We start from the raw sequence: 21,314 nt of genomic DNA, 5'->3' as shown, positions 1-21,314 counted from the left end.
TCCATCCAGAACAAAACTAGCTACATGTACCCCCTTATTCTGCCGTATTTATCTGGATCAATACACATTTTATATGTTTATATAATATAGATACTTCTGATTATGATTAGTAGTAGTAGTAGCAATCATTATTAATTTCCTGGTGCAATTACACGGTACTGTATCTTCATATAAATGTTTAGGCCCTTTTCCAAATGGGATCACTTAATTCCTTGTAATCCTAGGGTGCTGAAAAATCAATGTCGTTTCAGCATCTGCCCTCCTCTCCATCATAATCGTCCTCATCCTCCTCCTCCTCCTCCTCCTCGTGGTTTTGTCACACAGAGCTTTTCGTGGGACTCGTCTATCCTCGCCCTATCCTTGTCCCTCCTCACCCTCCACTTACGTGCTGTGTGTCTGTTCAGTTGCAGGGTTCTCCCACCCTGCCCTGCTAGTGAAAGGATCTGTTGTCATCTGTGTATTCCAACCATTATCTCCTGTCGGTTTTTTTCCCTCTCTCTCTCTCCCCCCCCCATGAAAGATGGAGAGCGTGAGAGCTTAGAGAGATAGCTGTGATGTTGGCGGAATGACAGTTTTGGCAGATGGGGCGTATCTCCTTTCATTCTATTTATATTTTGTCTTTATTTTTATCCGCTTTGAAGGTTATTACGTACACGGAGATATCATCAACATTAAATCTGTACTTAGTAAACAAGACTGCTTTTCATATGTTCCCCCCGCTGGTGGGTTTTACTAATTGAAATCTCGATCATTTGACTAGCATGACTCCATTTGGAAATGATTAATATTTTTTGAAGTACAAGAGCGGAAGGGCGACACAATATCCTTTTGTGTTTGTTTGTGTCGACCGTTTCTGTACCATAACACCACAGATCGTGTCTGGTGACATAGCGTCTTTCCTTCAGGTACTTTGTTCTACACAAGCTGCCCACGCTGAGGTTCCTGGACAGCAGGAAGGTGACCAAGGGGGAGGTGGATGAGGCCGAGGCTCGAGGAGCTTTCATGAAGGTGGTCAAGCCCAAGTCAGACATGGTGAGTCACCGCTGGGCCATCCAATGCTCAGGGCCGCTCTTCTCCAGTCTGTATGTCACTGCCCACCTTCCACTGCCTGTTGGATTGGTAAATGCAGTCACTGTATCCGTCCAAACTATGCCATTCAGAAGAGTATCCATTCAGACTAATTGGAGGGAAAGGGGTGGGTTGGGGGGGGGGGATTTTTCAAGCAATTGACTGGGGAAATGTGGATGGGTAGGACAGCTAAGAGGTGGGGTTGCTTACTTTCATCCCTCCGTCCCTCCCTCCCTCTCTTCTCTCCCTTTCTCTCTCCTTTCTTTTGTTGTACCCTCTTTTCTTACTGTGCATGTTGGTGTCAGTCTCCCCATGCAGGGGCTCTACACCATAGCCCTTTGAACAGTGGCTCTTACAAGACCCCTCGTCCTTCTCAACCAAGCCTCTCTTGAATAAATCTGCAAGAGTGTGTTTGTCTGTGTGTGTGTGTGTGTGTATGTGTGAGACCACGACCTGACCTCATTCCGTATGCATGAGCCCCAGATCAAAGTCGACGGGCGGCTGTCCGGTCGCGGTGGCATCGCCAAGCGTGACAGCGCTGGCCATTGAAGTGACAGCTCACGTACACGCCAGCCACTATCGCTTAATTATCTCTGAACCATGCACTTATTCTGCCCCCAACCCTCGTTTAAGTTCACATGGACTAATTAGAGTTTAGGATTTCATAGAGTCTCAACCTCCTAGACCTCCCTCCCCCCTGGCACCCCCTCCCTCCCTCCCCCCTGGCACCCCCTCCCTCCCCCCCCCCCCCCTCCACCACTTGTTCAGGGCCAGGGTCGAGGAACAGCTTTGTAAGATTACATTTAATTGTAGCACCGTTAAATATTCAGTCTTTGGGTCAGACGGGAGTTGTTCTCCCATTCCTTAGAGCCGAGGAGTCTGGGATGTACCCATGGACCCAGAGTGACCGGACAACAAAGCCAGTAAGACAGAAGAAGATTTTAAAAAAAGGGTGCAAGGACATCGTTTTAGACAATCATGCAAAATACTCTTCACTTTGAGCATCAGCTCACTCAAGGGCTTTGTTCTTGATCATTGGTGGCAATGTGGCAAGTAAGAAAGTTGAAAAGATTGAAATAATTTAACCCCAGCCTGGCATGTTTGGTAGATGTAGGGAAGCAGAATGAACCCACTGTTCACCCACTGCATGTAAAAAGAAACAACAGCACTTTTAGGATGCATGTTGGCAAGTAGGAGTTACTTGAGAGGAATCTGTTTACAAAGCTTGTCAGCGTTGATGTAAAGATTGTCTCGGTCCCTTCAGTCTTACTATAGATGAAGCTAGGGTGGACTCTGCTGATTGTATTGCATGTTTCTGAATGTTGCACGTGTGGGGGGGCATGTGTGTGTGCACGTGTGCCCGAGTGTGAGTCGAGAGTGGTTGAGGTTTCTACACAAACAGATCTCGGAAACATTCTCTCCTTCATGTGTTTGTAACCCCCTTCAAGAGGTTTGGATGTTTACATCCAGTTGATCTGGGCTGTCCTGCGTCCTGCGTTCTCCAGCTCCGCACTGAGTCAGCGGGGAGGTGGGCGACGTCTCGCGCCCCAGCCTGAGGACGTCACGCCTGCTCCTCTGCTCCGTTTGTTTTGAGTTCGATGAGACGTGATGCGTCAGCCCCAACGGGCTCGACGGGGCGTGCGTTCCCCCCCCGCCTCTAATTGGCTCCATCAGCAGAGCCATTGTGTTCCGACCAATAGTGCGGGTCGCCAATTAACGAGCACCGCCAACAAACGATGGTGTAAGGAAGGATGATGGCGTAATTAGATATCTGTGTTTGCTTTGATGTGTCGTACGGGCAGGGTGTCGCTCATAACAGCGAAGCGTGGCGTCGGGAGTTAGCTTGGTTACAGCAGCTGATAATTAGCCGTCGCTATGTCTCTCAGGCGACTCCCACAGCCGAAAACAGTGGCAACATCTCTAACAAAGTCACTAACAATGTTTAAATTAAAAAAAAAGTGCTGTAACCATAACTGTGTATACAAGAAAAGAGATACATCAAATAATAACTTGGAGAGTTTCTTTAATCAAGCCAGACCAATGTGATGCAGTCCTTCACATAAACCACAGGGCTCTCTGTCAATGTGGAGGCAGATACAACTTTGTCTGGCCTTATCGGCCGAGGCCTGTTCACTGCATGTTGAGAACAGGCAGTACATGTTCAGGTTGATGCAAGCCCTCTTGTGGTAGATCAAATCTCGAAAGCTCATATAACGTTCAGTCGTTTCATACTCTGAGCGTGATGTATCGGAACAGTTAATGGGCACGCTATGAAGGAAGCTGTGTTGAACTTTGGAGACCTTCTTGAGTCACATTAGAATCGAGTGTGACCACATTTTAAACAGCTTTTCAATCATGCCATTACGGCATGGCACCGCAGGACAACACATGGTCCTGATAAAACTGTAATGGGCTTTAATACAATACGAATACCATATCTTTTCATACATTCTTAATCATTACCAAGTCTCACAAATCATATCCAGAGAGCCACATGCTGTTGTTTTCTGGAAACTCACACAAGTGAGCGTGTACAGGCCTATTTTCCGAAAGCTACAAATATTTGTAAGTACGTGTTAAGTTTTTACAACTATTGTTTTGTTGTTCAGGGTGAATAAGGGATGGCCCGCAAGAGGGGAATATCGAGCCTTTCAGTCTAAATGTGCATGCTAAACATGGACGGCCTGGTTAACTGCGGAACAGAGAAGTATTAGCGAGAGAGAAATGGAGAAATGAACAGAGACATTTCCGCATATTGCATGGACAGGTATCCCAACTGTCTTTTTCCATGCTGGTTGGCCTTGGAAGCCTATAATGCTGTAAGTGGTTGCTACAGTAATTGAGCTGTCTCGGTGTTGTTTGTTTTATTGTGTGAACGCCGTCGGCTGTAAGGATTGTTCTCAGCCATAGTTTTATGAGGACAGAAGGATTCTGTCTGTTTCATTCAATTTTGCGAATCTTAAAAGGAGAGAGAGAAAGACAGAGAGCAGGAGAGTTAAACTATCGAAAGATGCAAAGAGTGTCTGAAATAAACAAAGTGAACTCAGTAAGAGTTATTGATGTTTTCCCCCCCAAACCATGACAGAGGATAGACGTGGTGGAAAAGCCCGGAGCTGTGTCTTGGGAAATTGAGTGTGTTGGAATGTCATAATGTGATAATTCTCTTTGAGGACTTGGGGGTCATGGAATGCAATGGCGTTAAACCACATAGAGCCATTTGGGCCGTCTAAGTGCTGCTTTTGGAAAATACATGTGGCTCTCCGTGGTTTGGTTCTCCAACCTCCCTCAGCCCCGCCACAAAAGCCTTGACATGTTGTTGGAACCATGGGTTTCACTGGCCATGACTATCAAAACGCTTTCCGTTTTCAGGTCCTCTCCATTGGCTTGGTCGTAACCATGTCGGATTTGACCAATATTATAACATTTCACTCCTTCAAGAACACTTTACATTGGATGAAGTAAGCATTCAGGCCACTCCACTAAACCCAGCCTGGAAGCTACGTCAGCGTGCATAACAGTTCCTCGGATGTCACTTTGATTTCACCCGGGCGGTGAGCTTGACTACATTTTCTTTCGGCGGGGGACACAAGTTCTGCCCCACCTTCCTTTGCGTGTAATACAAAGCAGACAGTGTCGCCAGGTGGTTCCAACCAGTCCCAAACTCCCATGAGCCTCTGCTCTCAGGTTAACAGCCATGCGATGGAATTGGGGATGACAGAGCCAGGAAAGTCCTCAAGTGGATCTTTTCACTCCTGTTCTTTTTCCTAACCTGTTTTACTCGGCTGCGGTTCACATTAGGTTTGTCACAGAGGAGAGCCAGCCCCAAAAAACGAAAGCGTGATCCCAGAGCCGTGGTTGGGAGTTGTGAAACGCAATACTTCACTGGGGAAAAGAGGGAGACGGGCTTCTCTCTTTTCCTACTCCTGGTGCATGCCTGTAAAGTACACCGACATCTTAGCTCTGGAGATGAATGACTTCTCTGAATCTTTCGAACGTAGCAAACGGCTTATAGTTCACTGTGATTGTGCCATCAAAAGGTTTTTGGAAACATTTTGCCGGTTAAATGGGGAAAGAAATAGTACCATAAAGATTGTTGCAGAAGCAGGTTTATTACCGGTCCCCCCCAACTTCATTGCCAAGTTAAAAAAATGGATACACATGTCTCTTCATCTTTTATAATTTTCTTGTTGCACCTGTCTTGGTGACGTTTGTGTAAGGACAACACAGACTTGTGGCTGGTAGAGGATGTGTAAACGTAATCATCTCTGGTCTGCTTTGACTTCACAGAAATACACACACTGACAGATCTGCAAACACTCATGCATGGTTTTCTGTTTCCAATGTTTAACATCTGGCATTCTGTTGATTGCATCATTCAATATGTTTTTCCTGCCTTTCATTGGAACCAAACTGTCATTGGCGAAAAGCGATGTTCTAAATGTCTTTCAATGAGAGTTTAACAAGATATCTGGAAGTCTTATAACGGCACATTATGTACAAATGTACCAAACGGATCCTTACTCCCATTTAGGGTGTTCTTTCCAGAGAGCATTCGGGTCTGTCTTGGTCCTTCTGACCGTGTGTGGGGATCTGTGGTGATGTATAGATACGGCCTGTTCAGTGTTTGGACCAGGACTGCGGACTAGAGATCTAGCAGCAGCTGGAGTGGAGAGGTCACACGGAGGTCACGGTCCTGGAGAACAACAGCAATTAGAGAGGGAGTGACTCACACTGTCCACATAAATCACACAGGCACCCCACATCATAAACACACTGTAAAACTTTAAAGCACATTTAATTGTAAGTAATAGTGCCAGGGTTGATTTACGACCTTGTTCAAAGCGAGGAGACATGGGGTGCCTGACCCAAGTGTCACGTCACTCTCACGGAAGAATTGATAGATGTATTTTTCCTTTTCGGCCAAATGCATAAAAACAAGCAGATGTTTTTAATAGTTCTTTTACCAGTTGAAGTGGCACATTCGTACTGCCACTTAAAATTCAAATTCAATAGCAAAACACAAGAGACATCAAGACAACAAATGTTTCACCACGGACGGTTTTCCACTCGTGTTCTAAAACCAGTAAAGGAAGTCAAGTCCTTTTATTCTTTTTTAACAATGTTTTCAGAAACGTTGACAATTGCTTTTCAATTTTCTTTCTTTACACAGCTATTCTAGCATGATATTAGGCTCTCAGTTTGGATATGTTAAATAGCCTTCTTGCTCTTGGTGAAGTACACGGTCCAGGAATGTTCCAGATATGGTTAAAACCCTCAGAAATGTGCACATTTTTCTCTTCCAAAGCTTCCTTTGGAAACAGGAAAAGTCAGGAAAATAGAATGTTTCCATGTTTTCAAAACCAAACTGTCAGTTAACTCCAGTGTTCGGGACATAAATAGCGGTCCTTCGTCCTCTCTCCTAGACAGACCTCACAGAGCCAGCCCAACCACGCAGACTTTGGTCTTTTAACCAGGACACGGTTGCCTCTCGTCAATTACACTACTTATGAGATGATGCTTCAAGCTATTACGGAGTACAGGCGTGCAAGTCCCACAGCGCAGACACTATCAGTCCAATCACAGCTCATCTTCTTTGCGTGTCTCTGGTGACGCAGAGATGTTGCCAGCCTAATGAGAGACAGCTGGTGGGGTTCTGAAGAACCCACTCTCTCTCGGCAGTGTCTCCGGCAGCAGAGCCAAACTCTGGATCCCTGACAGAGATAGATACCTTATTTATCTGTATCTTTTTTAGTTTACGACAAGCGTGCTCGTTAATCAACAGCTCTGTTCTCCCATTAGGGTTAAAGGGCAGGAGTCGGCTTTGATGTTCGCCATCCCTTGGCTGCATCATCCTAAGACTTCTTCTGATTTGATTAGATAGAGGAGTTGTTGTTTACAGTATTACAGTTAACATAATGAGCTATTGCTGATAATAATATATATAATTGCAGCTCATAATCCCTATTGATTTCAAAATCTGCTATTACTCTACTCAACTTCAGATGTTTCGTTGCCTGACAAACAGAAGCATATCATTGCCGTTATCTATTTATTTTTTTATATCTTTAGGTTCCATTTGCACAAAGTCTTGGAATCCAATTTGCAAATTTGCCGATTGGCATTTTGTCTAATCGTTTGGCCTTTACTTAAATATATTATATATATATATATATATATATCTCAATTAATCTTTTAGTCATGACACGAGTGTAGGTTTCATTGAAACTCTGAGGTCTCAACAGCAGTTGTTGACTCTTTGGAGAGGGAGGGGAGGAGAGGGAGGGGAGGAGAGGGAGGGGAAGAGGTTGTCGAAGGACGCCAGAACTGAGAGTCCTCTTCATTGAAGTTTGTGCTTACACAGGCCCTCTTTGTGGTTTTTAAAGCTTGTCAGACATGTCAGGCACGGCTAGAAAAAGTATATTGTTTCCAGCCTCTTGGATTCTTTTCTCCCCCCCCCCCCCCACCCTCGACATCTGCCACTCTACAGAGATGATAAATTCTTGCCTCATTAAGCGTGGGTGTGGGATTACAGGCTGACAACACATTAATCACTGGGCTGGATGGCAGCAGACCCGCACCAGCTACAGGCATTGTTAACCAAACTTTTCTAATGTGTCACTCTCCCACCCTGACAGCCCATAATCAATCATTCTGATTGGCAGGTCTGATAGATTACACTATTTATACTTTGTGTAATGAAAGATAGCGTTTCCACCCACTGTCATTGCAGAGACGATGATAGGCCCGGCAGCAGAGCTGAATGGGAACACATACAAAAGAGAGAGAGAGAGACATACAGAGAGAGACATACAGAGAGAGAGAGAGAGAGAGAGAGAGAGAGAGAGAGAGACAGAGAGAGAGAGAGACAGAGACAGAGACAGAGAGAGAGAGAGGAAAAGGCAGGATAGACAGACAGACCTTGGTGCGGCATTGTGAACTTTTAAGTAGGCCCTGTTGAGCTCCTTGCTGGGGGAGTTTTCATGTAAGGCAGCATTGTTCAGGAACACGGTATAGCTTTAAGGCAGTCTTCACACAGCCTCTGTGCTATTGTCATCTGTGTCGCTATCAGTGGCAGGTCGTGCTCTGGCAGGTAAAACCAGGCTTTGTGTGCGAGGGGATTCAGTTTCTCTGTGACCCCGTTGGTAAGGTTGGGCTTTTTGTTGTCAAGTTAAGTTTTCTTTTTTTTTTGGTCTGCAAGTGATTGATTTACACGTGTATGACAACAGAACGACACGCCACAATGTACCTTATGGGGTTTTCAATACTTGGAGGCTGTCAGAATAACGGATAGCTGTTTTTGCTCATTCACCACTCCCGCAAGTACAGAATGCAACGTTACTTTACTTTACAGTCCCCTGTATGGGTCCATGGGAACTTGTGGATGAAATGACACACGTCTAGTCCTCCCCAGGTAGCTGTCTAACATAATAAGGTTATGTTTCTGGGTTTTTTGTGTCCATTTTCACCAGTGTCTCTTTGTCTAGAATTAGAGACCCTCTCAGCCAACTGCGGGGGGATATTGGATATGAGGTTTTTAGTTGAGAGACTGCCAGTTTTCTGAAGAAAAATAGACACCAAATATGCGGTCTATCATGTTTTTGACAGGTAGTAAATTGAGGAGTTTTTCAGGAAGGCAGCACACTGTCAGAAAATTAGTTAACTAGACCATATTATGGAGAGCCAAGTAATTTACCTTCGTAGATGCCATCGCAAATAACTAGCGAGAGCCCACATCCCTGACCTGACATTGCTTTGTGTATAATGCAAAATCTAGTGACATGCTCAATGGGTTCTGTCAGCCGCAGGATTGAATTCTCTGCCTACTGCGTCTCAGTTTGGAGCATGCTGGTCAATTATTTCTGAGGCTGTCAGCGAACGGGGGGAGACCCTGTTATTTAGTGTGTGTTAACTTGGCATCGTTAAAACGCTTTCTCGACAGACAATGGCCCACCTGCATGTTATTTATTTCGATTCGGGAGACGAAGGTAACCTTCAAATCCGTTGACCTCTCCCCCCGTTTGGCATGACGTGAAACCCCCGCTCCGCTTTCTCCCCATTAGAAACAGTAGCTGCCGAGACAAAGGGAATCGAATGACTGACTGCCATCTAATCTAACATGCTAGCACTCCAAACAAGCAACACCCATGTGTTTAGACAGATTGCTGTGATCATGTGACAGTGCTGCGCAGTTTTTCTCCACACCATGTAGTTGACAGGCCTGTCCACATGCTATCTCGGTGTACTTTATGAAGCCGCATTATCATGTGTCTCGTCTCCCACGCGAAGAACCGCGCTGCCTCCGGGGCCGACACTCCTTGAGGGATTGTTCAAACTTGACATGTTATCGGTGTTTCTCGTTGAAATGTTTCCTATCTTGTTACCCGTCTGTAATTAGTCTGTTTCATCAAAAGCATTTACTATTCTTACTGTGGAGCGCTGAGCTCATCCTAGTCAGTGGTTGTTGCGAGGATCACTCCGCCAATAAATATACCGTCGCTTATTTGAGAGGAGGGTTGACTAATTTGTGTGTGGCCGGCACTGAATTTCATATGAGGAGTTAAATGACTCTGTCTGTGCTTCCATCCCTAGCGAGTCTGGGGCCTTCGGAGCCAGGCTGGGCACGTACTCAGGAGGGAGAGGTGGGGGGGGGACAAACGGTTTCAAGTTGAATCTAGGTGAAAAAGAAGAGTTGAAACATTTGCTTTAGCCACCGTGGTGATGAATAGGGAAACCTGAGCGAGTAAAAGCCCCAGACACGTCACAGCACATGGTTAGCAGGTGACAGCCTCTGTAACCACTTCTCTCCATTTCTGTTCTCCTTCTCGCTCGCTCTTTTTACTACCCCTCTCTCTCTCTCTCTCTCTTTCTCTTTCTTTCTCCTTCTCTCAACAAGTCAGACTGTTCTATAATTAATGTCCCCCAGGGGCCATCTGTGGGTCAGGCGCAGAGGGACTGCGGAGAGACATGTAGGGGCCCTGACACCCTCAGCGGGCTGGCTGATGCATGCTCGTGACTGCGGGAGCACGGTGAGGGTACAGGTCGGAGGGGGAAGAAGGGATGGGGAGGAGGGGGGGGGGGGTCTGAGTACAGGTGGAGGGATTCCAGATATCTCTGTTTTACTTTTCCAACTGAAGAAGCTTTCCAAGAGATGGAGTACAATCGGGTGAATTATGGGTTTGGATTTTAAGGGAGGCCGTCATGTTTTGAGTGACTTTTTGCCGAAGCTCTCTTAACGTGAATTATTGTATGGATTTATCAATCAAATGTCGGTAGGCTCTAAGTTTGTTTGTGTGTGTCCGGGGGGGGGGACACACAGTACCACACAGAATTGGTATCGCTGTGCAAGAAACAAAATCATTATTCCATCCAACTGCAACCGATTTGCTTTCCTTTCACCAATCTTTCTTGGCGAGCGGGTAACTGTTTCCCTCACACTTTCAATGGGCTTTCATGATGTTTTTCTTTTTTTTTTCTCTACTCAAAGTGGTTAGATGCTTTGCAGTGTGTTATTGGTTCCCTGTTGTTGAAAGACTTCAGAAGACGCCGTGCTGGAGGGCACTCACCTCACACTTCGACTGGATCACCCTGTTCCCCGCACACAGACTCTCCCACACTCCGTCTCCCAACCACACCGGCCCTCCAACACCCTCCATCCCCTCCAACACTCAGCTGCCTGTGGCCCTGCTTCACCTTGCATTCTCTGTGTCATATTCAGCCTGTGAATGGAAAGAACCAGAGAGGGAAGAAAAGAGAGAAATCCATATACACACAGAGCCCCCCCCCCTCCCCCCCCCCCTTGCACTCGCACACAAACACTCCGCACCAGTCGGATTTAGGGAAACATATAGAATGCCTATTGCTGTCCCAGCATGCTTGGGAGGAGGGTGTGGAGGAGGGGGGGAGGGGTCATATTCAGGGCAGAGAGGTCAAGTGACACTCACACTGCATTCATACCCCTCCATTCACTATGGAGGTGGAAGGATGGAGGGGCTAAGAAGGGGTTGTGAAGGAGGGGGGCACAGATGGGCAGTGGAGGACAGGATAAGGAGCCTAAATACCACAGCATTGTTCCAGGGTTTCAAAGGAAGGGTCGGGCTATTTAGAGAATTTACTGTTTTGGCTAATGACAATATGGCTCCCATGTTTGGTCCCATGTTTGGTCAGGTCATGGGGTTTCACAAAATCTCAGATAGAAGAACACTCAATGCACACTGCACAACTACAACAAAAAACGCTTATTATTTAATTTAAAGGAATACCCTCCGTCTTGTATAAAATGAAATGCATACCTTTGTGGTGGCCAGCTGTGTGCCGATCTCTGACATTAGAGGGACTCTATTAATATCAGCAGTCTAACCTTCTGCAGACTGGCATTGCACAGGAACCTGGCAGATTGATTGTCCCCTGAACAGGCCTTTCACATATTGCACTGCAGGGCTTGAATCAGAGCCAAGGGCCCATAAAGACCAGTAATAAGATACCCTGGAAGATGTTAGTCATAATTAGTAACACAAATGTTCTTCCTTCGACATCTCGACCACCGCTGAAAAGGAAATGTTGCCCGGAAAAACATTGAGGCTGCTTAGCTCCTACAGGGTGAGCCAGTAGATGGTTAAAAGCTCTCCAGCATGGTGTGACAGAAAGCGAGGAGTTTCTGAGGAGTTTTCGTCTCTTTCACAGTGCCAGTCCCTTATTATCTCTGTCTGTCTATCTCTCTCTCCCTGCCTCCCTCACCCCGTCACACTGTGTCTATAGAGCAGATCACTGTATCCTTACTATCTAGGTCGACCCGACATGTCTGTCTATAAAACCCGGCCTGCCAAGGAATGTCAACGCTGACCTCGCAACGAAAAGACGTTCCTTTTTCTGGAAGCTTCTTTTTTTTTTTTTCGGGGCCATGGAATGAAACCTACAACTGCAACCCAGAACCCTGAAATCCAATCCTATAAAGTATCACTGGTCTGGATCACCTGATATGGCAGTGGCAGGCAGCAGGTAGATGGCAGGCACAATAGGCATCCCACCCCGTCCCATCTCGGTGTCTAGAATGCCAACTGGCAGCGTCCATCAGCAGACGTGTTCAGGGGTAACGTGAGAGGCAGGGCGACCTGCACGGCCCCAGACTTACTTTCATCACACCTCAGAGAGAGAGAGAGAGAGAGAGAGGGGGGGGGGGGGGTAGAGTGAACAAGAGGGGGGAAGAGTGAGAGAGGAAGAGAGTCAGCTAAAAGCACAGAGAAGTCCAGTCGGCCTGTAAGAGAAGAGTCGGACGGAAGATCAGGTGCCCTCACATCCTGTCAGACTTCAGGTTCCAGGGCGTTCGAGTGCTTTTCTTTCTTTCTTTCTTTTCCTCCTTCTTCAACTGCATTCCAGACAACTGCTTTTTAGAGGGGTTAGATCATGTGACCATCCACCCAGCCTTTCCTTAAGGAACAATAGTGTGATTGATACTGTATGTTCACGTACTTCGGAAAGTTAAAACTAATGGAAGAACAGGAAGGGGGAAAGGAAAGATTTGACCCTAATAGACTGACACTGGTGCTGCAAGTTGACCAACAACTGGCTCTGAATCTGGAAAACATGGGTATTTTTTTATATATATTTTTTTTTAAAGAAAATTCTTTACTCCACTGTCTTTTTTTTAACTTGCCTTCAAGATGGCCTCTGTCAAAGATGTCATCCCTCACTGACACCTGTCTGGCCCTGCCTCTTGTCTTTCTGTCCTGTCTCTTTCTCGGTGGGGTGGACCGTTTGTTTTTTGGGGTTTGTTTTGGGGGAAGGAATATCCCGCTGCTCCCGGCCGGCCGAAGTCTTTCAGCTCATCACAACATAACATGACAGGCCTCCTTCTCTTTGGTGTTGAGATGAGCTCTTTCTTATGTCCCCACAGGGAGTGAACATTGCTGCTTCTCTCCTTCCTCCCTGAACCACGTCTGGGGTAGATCAATACCGTGCACGCTCACCCACTCCAGCTGCTTAAGGCAGTGTACACAAAACAGTGTACTTACAGTACTGTGGTAGGAACATCCTTATCTATCCATCGCAACCAACATCATTATATATATATAAAAAAAATAATAATAATACTCAGGAACGGTATCTTTACAAGCTATTTACAGTTTCGTACATATGTTTACGTCTGTCTGTCTCTCGACCGAGAACGATGAGTGCGCTATCTGTGATGTACAGCATCTGTTATTTGCAGGCCGCAAGAGAAAGTGATTTAGCTTCGGATTGCGACGTACCATTTGCCCCAGTCTCATAAGATATTATAATCATCCCTATAATCACCGCTCTCTGCCCTAGCCACACAGACTGGTGGTGTCTAATTATCAAAATGAAATTAGATCCTAACTCTGGTAAACAAGTCTGGCCGAGCGACCATGATTGGCTTGGAAGTGGAAACGATATATGAAATCAGTCGTAGACAAGTTGTACCTTGTAATTACATTTCTCCGACGTGTACCCTCTGTTATTACCATGCTTTGTCTCGCTTCGCTGTGTGTAACACTTAGTGTTGTGTGTAATGTCTGCGTGTGGCGGGCACAAACAAAGCTCATAAGCAGTTGCAGCATGGTTTTGAAACGAATAACAGTGAAATCAATTCCGACTACCTCACCACACCACAGACGGATAATTCAAGGTCAGGGTTTTTTTTCTTTCTTTCCTTCAGAAACCCTTTCAACATTCTCCGGGGTCCATATTTTGGAGGGTTTTGATCTACATGCGTAGGTCGTGTGGCATAGAACATGCCCCGGGTCCTGAATTGATCGTAGTTGCTGTGAAGCACTCTGTAGTCCAGACTCAGCAGTGTGGACGGGCTGGCTGGGGCTGGCTGGGGCTGGCGATGCTGTACAGGTGGTTGGTGGTCGGCTGGTGTGGCTTGGGAGTCTCCGCTCCTCCAAGAACACACACGGCAGGCGTGTATTCAGTCAGGGGACATGTCTGCCTCTGAGGGTCTGTGGTGAGGCAGATTCAGCTGCTTTCCATGGATCCTCATGACCAATGGCTAGACAATACATCTGCCTTCCTTGGTCAGGGAAAGCGAGGGAGATGGAAACTACTCCCTCATAGATGCTGGGTGGTCTACCACTGACCTTCCAACCCAGTGGCCTCCATCCCCCCTTCCCTCCATCTCTTCCTCCCTCCCTCCCACGTTCCCCCGCTACACCCCCCCCCTCGCTCTCCCTCGCTCTCTCTCGCTCCCTCCTTCCCTTCCGGCCTCTCATTCCCTCCCTCCATCCCTCCCTCCCTCTCTCTCTCTCTCTCTCTCACTCTCTCCCTCTCTCCCGTCCCAGTCACTCTGCCCCACACTCGCTCCTTCTGCCCGTCCGTCCCTCCCTTTGTTAACTCTCATTTGAGCGTATCAGCAAACCGGGCGCCCCGGGGTGGAATGCTCAAACCTGGAGAGTGAGAGCTGACTTTGTTCAGGGATGCTACGGCGGCGCTGGATGCTGTTGTTGTTGTTGTTCTTTTAAAGAGGTCTGTTGAGAACAGATCAGCTGTTTACACACTCCAATCTGACATCAGCTTTAATTCATGGGTGCCACACACACACACACACGCGAGCGCGCGCGCACACACACACATGCAAGTACATCACACATTTGCACACACTCCTCACCTAAAAAGGGGGTTGTGCCTTCAGGGGCCATGTCAGTTACCTGCTGACACGCGGGGTTGTGATTGATGAGACGCCAGGGGCGCTGAAGTCGACTTTGTCAGCTGCTCATAATTTATACATCTTATGTCTGTCAGAAGGAAAAGACGGAATACGCTGCATCGTGTACATGGAGATGAACGTGGCGCTTGTTTAGGCGGAGCCAGCCGTCTAGCTGGGAGGGTGTGCGGCAGATTGCTATCTGCTCGTTCTCTCACTGGTTTCCTTTGTGGTCTGGGGCTCGGTCTCTCGCCGCCCCGTGTGGATTTCTCTCCCTGGTCCGTCTCCCTCGCTCTTTCTCATCTTTTACCTCTCTCTCACTCTCATGTATATCTCTCTCTTCCCCCAGTGCCTGTCATCTTCCAGGGTGGGGCAGACCCAAACTCCTGCTTAAAGCCACTGAATGCTCCTCTGGCCATTTTGGGCGGGGGTGACCAAAAAAGTAGCCGGTGTTCCAAGATGGCCGCCATGTGTCACGACTAATCGGGTCTGCAATAGCTCTGTATGCTTTAGTTTGTAATGCAATTTGGGTCCATGTTCAGCGCTTGAACACGTGCAATTTGGGCCTCAGTCTTTTGTACGGCGTCCATCAGCCCTACCAGAATAGGACTCGTCTTGTCATGTGCACTGACTGTTGGCCAGTGCCTGGTTGGAAGCGAAAAGAAAGTTTACAAACCCACACAGCTCCATCCTATTCTTTTCCATGTGTTTGTGAGTGTGCTTTGTTCTCCCAGATCGCCTCAGCAGCCTCTGTAACTGCTCCACAAACAAAACAGCTCTGATTCCATAACCTCTTCTCACTATTGATCTATCACGGGAGATGAAAGTTACTCTCTCTCTCTCCCTCCCTCCCTCTCGCTCTAGCTCTCTCTCTCTCTTTCATATCATGCATTTTTCATTGCGGTATCAATGGGGTTCAATTGAAGCCTGCGCGTTTGGCATCTAGGTTTGCTTTAAGCTATACTTACAAATGCTGTGTGTTTGGCTCTATTGATTCAGCAGGGTTTTTTGCATCTTGGATATTGGAGGGATCAGTCCCTTGGTATCGTTTTACTCTGGCTTTGATCAGAGTGATTGCTGTAAGCAACCGCAGAGAATCAAGTGAATTAGGCTAATGATGGTGTTTTAAGCAAGACGGAGCATTGTGTACTGTATTAAGTATTCAAATGAGATCGTTCTGCATCAATCAGGCGATGCGTGTGCGTGATCTGAAGACAAACACCACACACAGTGTCTTGATTAAAATGATATCTGGGTAGTTTTAAATCATTTCAAACTCAAAATTTGGTATACAAAGGTTGGAAGGCCTCTACTTTAAATCGGATATACTTTTAGGTGGATGTTTCAGCGCATTCTTGCCATGTCACAGCTTTTAAATATTTCTTCCTTATCAAAATCAGTTGGAAACATCTTTCAAGTAAACGCGCCTCACCCACGATCAAATATTTGGAAAAATCCCTTTTGTTCCCTTGCGCTCTTTTCTCTAAATCGATGTTGGCATTGTCACAGCACTGTTGTCAGGTGTTAAACAACACTTTGGACCAAGGACAGCCAAATGACAGTGCTCTTCAGGAGAATCAAAAGAGATGAAAAGTATAGTGCAGGGAGGCAGGAAGGACTAGTCAAAGAGGTGACCATCAGCCTCTTCGGACTGCCTGCCTGCCCGCCTGTCCGCCAGCCCGCAAGCCTGCCATGGTGTAATTGGAGAGAAAACATATATGGGAGCAAATAACCCCCCTGTCAGGGGCATTAAAAGGAGCTGTTCTGACGCGTCCGAGGCCTGCCAGCCAGGGAGAGCAAAATGGAAGGGCAGAGAAAGGCCCGTCAAATTGAAAAAGCTCCTCCGTAGCTGCGCCACATCCAAATATGCCGGATAATTGTCGACCACTGGCGAAGCCCAGCATCCTTATTGTGTGTGAAACTTTCCCTTATGAACGTTTCTTTATTTATTTTGGGGGCAGGGGGGGGGGGTCTATTGTTGTTCTTGTCTTTGTTGTCACCCTTTGATGGATTTGACGTGTGGTGTGATATGTGTAATTTGGAAGTGTAACATAAGTGGGGTTGGGGAACAATGGGTCTTCAGTGTGTGGGTGTGAATGTTTGTCTATTCTTGTGGGGACCAGAAATCTGGAAGAAATTGACTTGGGAGGACATTTTCTTTTATCCTTTCTAGGGGGTATAGGAGGGGTTAGGTTTAGAATAAAATGAAGGTTTGGGATTAGGACTTTGGGAGGGTTTTAGCATTAGGTTGAGGAGCTAGGGTTAGGTTTAGGGTTTCGGATTCAGGTAAAGTTTTTGGGTTACGAAAATGATTAAATTTTAGGGAAAACAAGATTTGAGTCCCACAAGCATACAAAGCGTGTGTGTGTTTGTGTGTGTGTGTGTGTGTGTGTGTATGTATAGGAAGTAGATGATAACAATCTCCAGAACCATGGTGCTGGGTGTCCTCAGGCAAGGAGCAATAATCTGATCATTAAAGGAAACACAATAGACCACTTTAATAGCCATTATTATATTATTCTCATAAGAGAAAAAAAAAGAACATACCACATAAATAACCCTGAAGAGTTATGTTGCATGTTCCACTTTTGTAAATATGCTGTGGTGAGACTGAGATGTCCATTTACAGTATTTAACCCCATGGAACAATCCGTCCTGTTTGTGTTTTGATAGGGGCAAATAAACAGAAAGGGTGGGGGCTTCCCAGGGTCTCACTGTGCAGCTGAGGGCCCCTTGCAGAGGCCCCTGTGGTGCCATTTAAAGACCTCCTCAGCCTGTCTTTGTTCAGCTTCTAAATACCTCGGCAACACAAGTCAGCTTTTGGCATGCTTCACAAAGTGGGAAATCTCCAACTCTTCACTGGAGTGATCCTGGGGTCTCTGCTGGTGCTTCCCCTCCTCTCCTCCGCTCCCACGTCTTCCCCTGACAGCGTCGCCCGAAGAATGCGTCTCTGTCTAACCGAAGCACCCCCGCGTTCGCAAACCCGGCTGACCCACCACCATTCATTCAGGCGTGTCAAAATGTTCATTAGGATCCCCCCCGGAGAAGTGCGGGGGTCTCAAATAAAGGCGTCATAAGCCGTCAGGCGAGACGTATGTATTTTATTTCTTTATTTACTTGGCGTGTATGCCACTCTCTCTCGGTTCACAATTTGACTCCTGCACAGGGCTTGTCTTGTGTGGTTTTATTCTTTATTTTTTGGGGGGTATGTGCAGGCAGCTGTGCGGGCAGTCATTGTCTGGGCCTCAGACTGCAGCTTTAGCTCGGCGGCCCCTCTCATTAATCATCCAGTCAGACTATTTATAACAGCCGAGCGGAGCCGCCACCTCGGTCGCCATTGGCTTTTGTCGCCGTGGCACCCCGTTTGGTGGCAGGAGGAAGCCTAATTATTAACTGTTCGAGTGACAGCCAGCGCTGTTCCGTCAGCGCGGCCGGCTGACAGTCGGGCTGAGGGGAGCGGACCCGGAGAGGCGGCGAGCCCCCCGTTCGTATCCGCGTTCGGTTGTTTGTACACAAGGCCGCCTGCGTGCGCTGCGCGCCCTGCCGAGAGCCCTCCATCACCGTTACAGGTGGGGGGGGGGGGGTTTCCGAGCGGCGAGGGATCCCCCCTCCGACTGTCGAGGCACAGATGGTGGACGTGCTGCCGCTGGCGAGGGGGAGCGATGGCTCTCCCAGGCCCCGTGGTTCTGTTCTCCACCAGATGCGTGACGGAGGACGCCGACCGTTTGCGACGTGCGCGTCGTTCGATAGGCATCCTGTGAATTCACCTCTGCCGCGAGTTCGTTCTGTGTGTGCGTGTTTGAGGATGTTTGAACATAGACGTGAATGAAAGGATTTTGCGGCACTCCACTTTTGTTTACCATATGTTACTTGTGGATTTCTCATGATGAGTGCCAGACATTCAGATTCCCCTTTTAATGTGGAAGCCAGAGAACCACCATGAATACAGATATCAAAACAGGACCGGATACTTCCACCTCGACTCGCTTCCAGGATTCTGGAGAATTCCAAGTGTTTACCAGTTGGAGAGGGAAGTGGACTTGACGAAAATGTGGTGGAAGATGTGTCTAAGGGATATGTAGACTAGCCTGTAGCTATGTGGGGTGGCGACGAAAAAGAAATAATAAATGTGTGAAATCCCACTCCAGGAGGATGACAGTCTTTGTTATTGTCTTCTGACTTTGGCAGACAGCTATCATGAAGAAAGAGAACTCTCTGAGCACCGGAAAGACAACAAAAAAAAACCTGCCCCCCCACTCACACCCCCCTCACTCTCTCTCTCTCTCTCTCTCTCTCTCTCTCTCTCTCTCTCTCTCTCTCTCTCTCTCTCTCTCTCTCTCTCTCTCTCTCTCTTTTTCTCGTTTCCCCCAAAGCTTGAGATCCCCGAATAATGAAAAGGATCAAGTCCCTGTCACTGTCAGCGAACAAACATAAACTTTTCTGGCACCTAATAAATAGGCAAGGGTGGCATTGTTCTCAAAGCCAGACAGGTGTGTCTGCTCCAATGCTGATGGATTCCATTATTCTGGATGGGAAGTCTGTTGGCTTTCTTGTCATATGTTGTCACACATCTTTCTCGCTCTCCTCTGGGGAAAGCAAGCTATGAGAGATGGCCAAAAAAAGTAATTACTCAGGCGTTTCCCTTGCACTGTTACAGTGTGCAACCCTGCCCCCCCCTCCCCCCCCCCCCTCCCTTCCCCCCCCAACCTCCCCTCAGCTAAATATCAACCAGAACCATATTTAAAGGGATGAACACGTACACCTGTGTTCTTGTGTGCTGCCCCGGTGCTGATTGCTAGATCATTAACCCTTCAGCAGTGTATTTTGGCAGGGGGTGGAGGGGAGGGAAGGGGGAACAGCGCCCGGGGGCCATCCCTCTCATCTCCAGAGCAGAGCACGGCACACGGTGATGACACGGTTTGCACCTGAATGGCAGGTACATCAACATCTCCTTGTAGGCGCAATCAGAAGGCAGACAGTGGCACCTTTGTTCTCTTCCCGGCCCACTTGGGTTGCTGACAGCGCGCTGATGGATATTATCATTCTTAATGTCAGTAAGTAGTGCCGTGCCAGATAAGGAATCTGTTTCCTCTCCACTCCGAGCCGGAGAGCTCATCTGTCTCTCTCCACTGCGCCTGGCTCTCGCTGGCACATGCCGAAACTGGAGCCGGAAGTCGTCTGCCACTTCACCGAGAGTGGGTAATCTCTCTCTTTATCAATCTTTTGCTCTTGCTGTCTTTCTTTCTTTCTCTCTCGCTCTCTCACTCTCGCACTCACTCGTTCACTCTCACTCGTTTCCTCTCCCTCACTTTCCCTCCGTGTATTTTTTCGGAGTCACTCTTCCTCCCTCTCTCTGTCCTCTCACTGGGTGATTGTGGCCGAGACTGGTCTGAGCAGAGATAGGGTTGTAATCCGTTGGGAGATGTTAGGACGACTCATGATTAGATTCTGTCGGTGAGGCCTCTCCGTGTCGTTCCTGCTCCCTCAAAACCACGTTATCTTCCAACGAACGCTTCCCAAACCTGGAGACAATGCACCTATCAGAGCTCAGATAGCCCAAATCTGCGTTTTGGCTCATCATGGAATCCATGCACGGTAACTCGTATCTGTGTCCAACCGAACTAGTTCAGAGACGGTGATATCCCGTTTATACCCTCCCTTACTGGGGGTCATGGTACGTGAAGAAGGCACAATTATGTAAGAAACCCAAGTCCCAAAGTGCAGCCGGTCGCCCAACATGGAGCCAGCGTAGATGGTAAGCAGCAGCCGCAGCAGTGTGCGACAAGACAATGGCCACCCCAGGTCTGGGCGACTTCACGTTGAAAAGGTTAAACACTGGTCGCAGACAAGCTCGGCATGACACGGGTACACAACCTTTCCCCGCACAGCGCAAAGCATGGCATTTGGAAAAAGCCAGACGAGTGTAGAGAGCAAACGGCATAATGTTGCAAACTATTTTAACTGGTTTTATTCATGTTTTCTTTTTCCGAAGGACGGTGGAAGCCGGTGGCAGGCGTTTGGAATACAAAATGGATGTCACTGTTTCCCTCTCCTGTTCTTCTATGGCATTCCTCTCTGTGCATCTCTCTCTCTCTCTCTCTCTCTCTCTCTTGTGTTTTGCTCTCTCCCTCTCTCTCTCTCTCTCTGTTTCGTTGTTGCTTTGTACAGCGTTTTTTGGTACTCCCATAACACAAATACAGTATACGTCTCTGCCATGTCCGCCAAAGGGAGGGTAAGCACGTCTTTCATTTCATCTGATCTCTGTGATGACTGAGCGTTCAGGTCAGGAGCAGGACTGAGAAGCTGACGGCGTTGACAGCAGGTGATGGCGGACGTAGACACACACACACCTGAGTGATAGGGTGGGGCAGTGAGAGGGAGGAAGAGAGAGAGAGAGAGACACTTGTGACACTTTTCGTCACTAACCCCCCACACCCTCCCTCCACCCGGCCTCCCCTCTATCTCCCACCCAGAGATAGCTCTTTGGCATGCGGGCAAAAAAAAAAATCAAAGGGGACGTCTTTCACATACAATTAGAGGGGAAAATGGAGGCGGTGAAGTGCGATGCACAAAGGCAAGCCGGGGA

At 47.6% G+C, this 21,314-nt stretch overlaps 1 protein-coding gene across 2 annotated transcripts in view; it reads left to right on the top strand.

The window, feature by feature from the left end:
- The window catches only part of lrmda (leucine rich melanocyte differentiation associated), a 187,293-nt gene that overhangs the window by 127,652 nt on the left and 38,327 nt on the right, over positions 1–21,314 (top strand). For both annotated transcript variants that reach the window (XM_062463438.1, XM_062463439.1), the window contains exon 6: positions 906–1,032. In XM_062463438.1, coding sequence (XP_062319422.1) covers positions 906–1,032 — 127 coding nt within the window. The remainder of the gene's footprint in view (positions 1–905; positions 1,033–21,314) is intronic.

The sequence above is a fragment of the Osmerus eperlanus genome, chromosome 6, assembly GCF_963692335.1.
Source record: "Osmerus eperlanus chromosome 6, fOsmEpe2.1, whole genome shotgun sequence".
NCBI lineage: Eukaryota > Metazoa > Chordata > Actinopteri > Osmeriformes > Osmeridae > Osmerus > Osmerus eperlanus.
The sequence above is the reverse complement of the archived record's forward strand: the minus strand, read 5'-3'. Positions and strand labels throughout refer to the sequence as shown.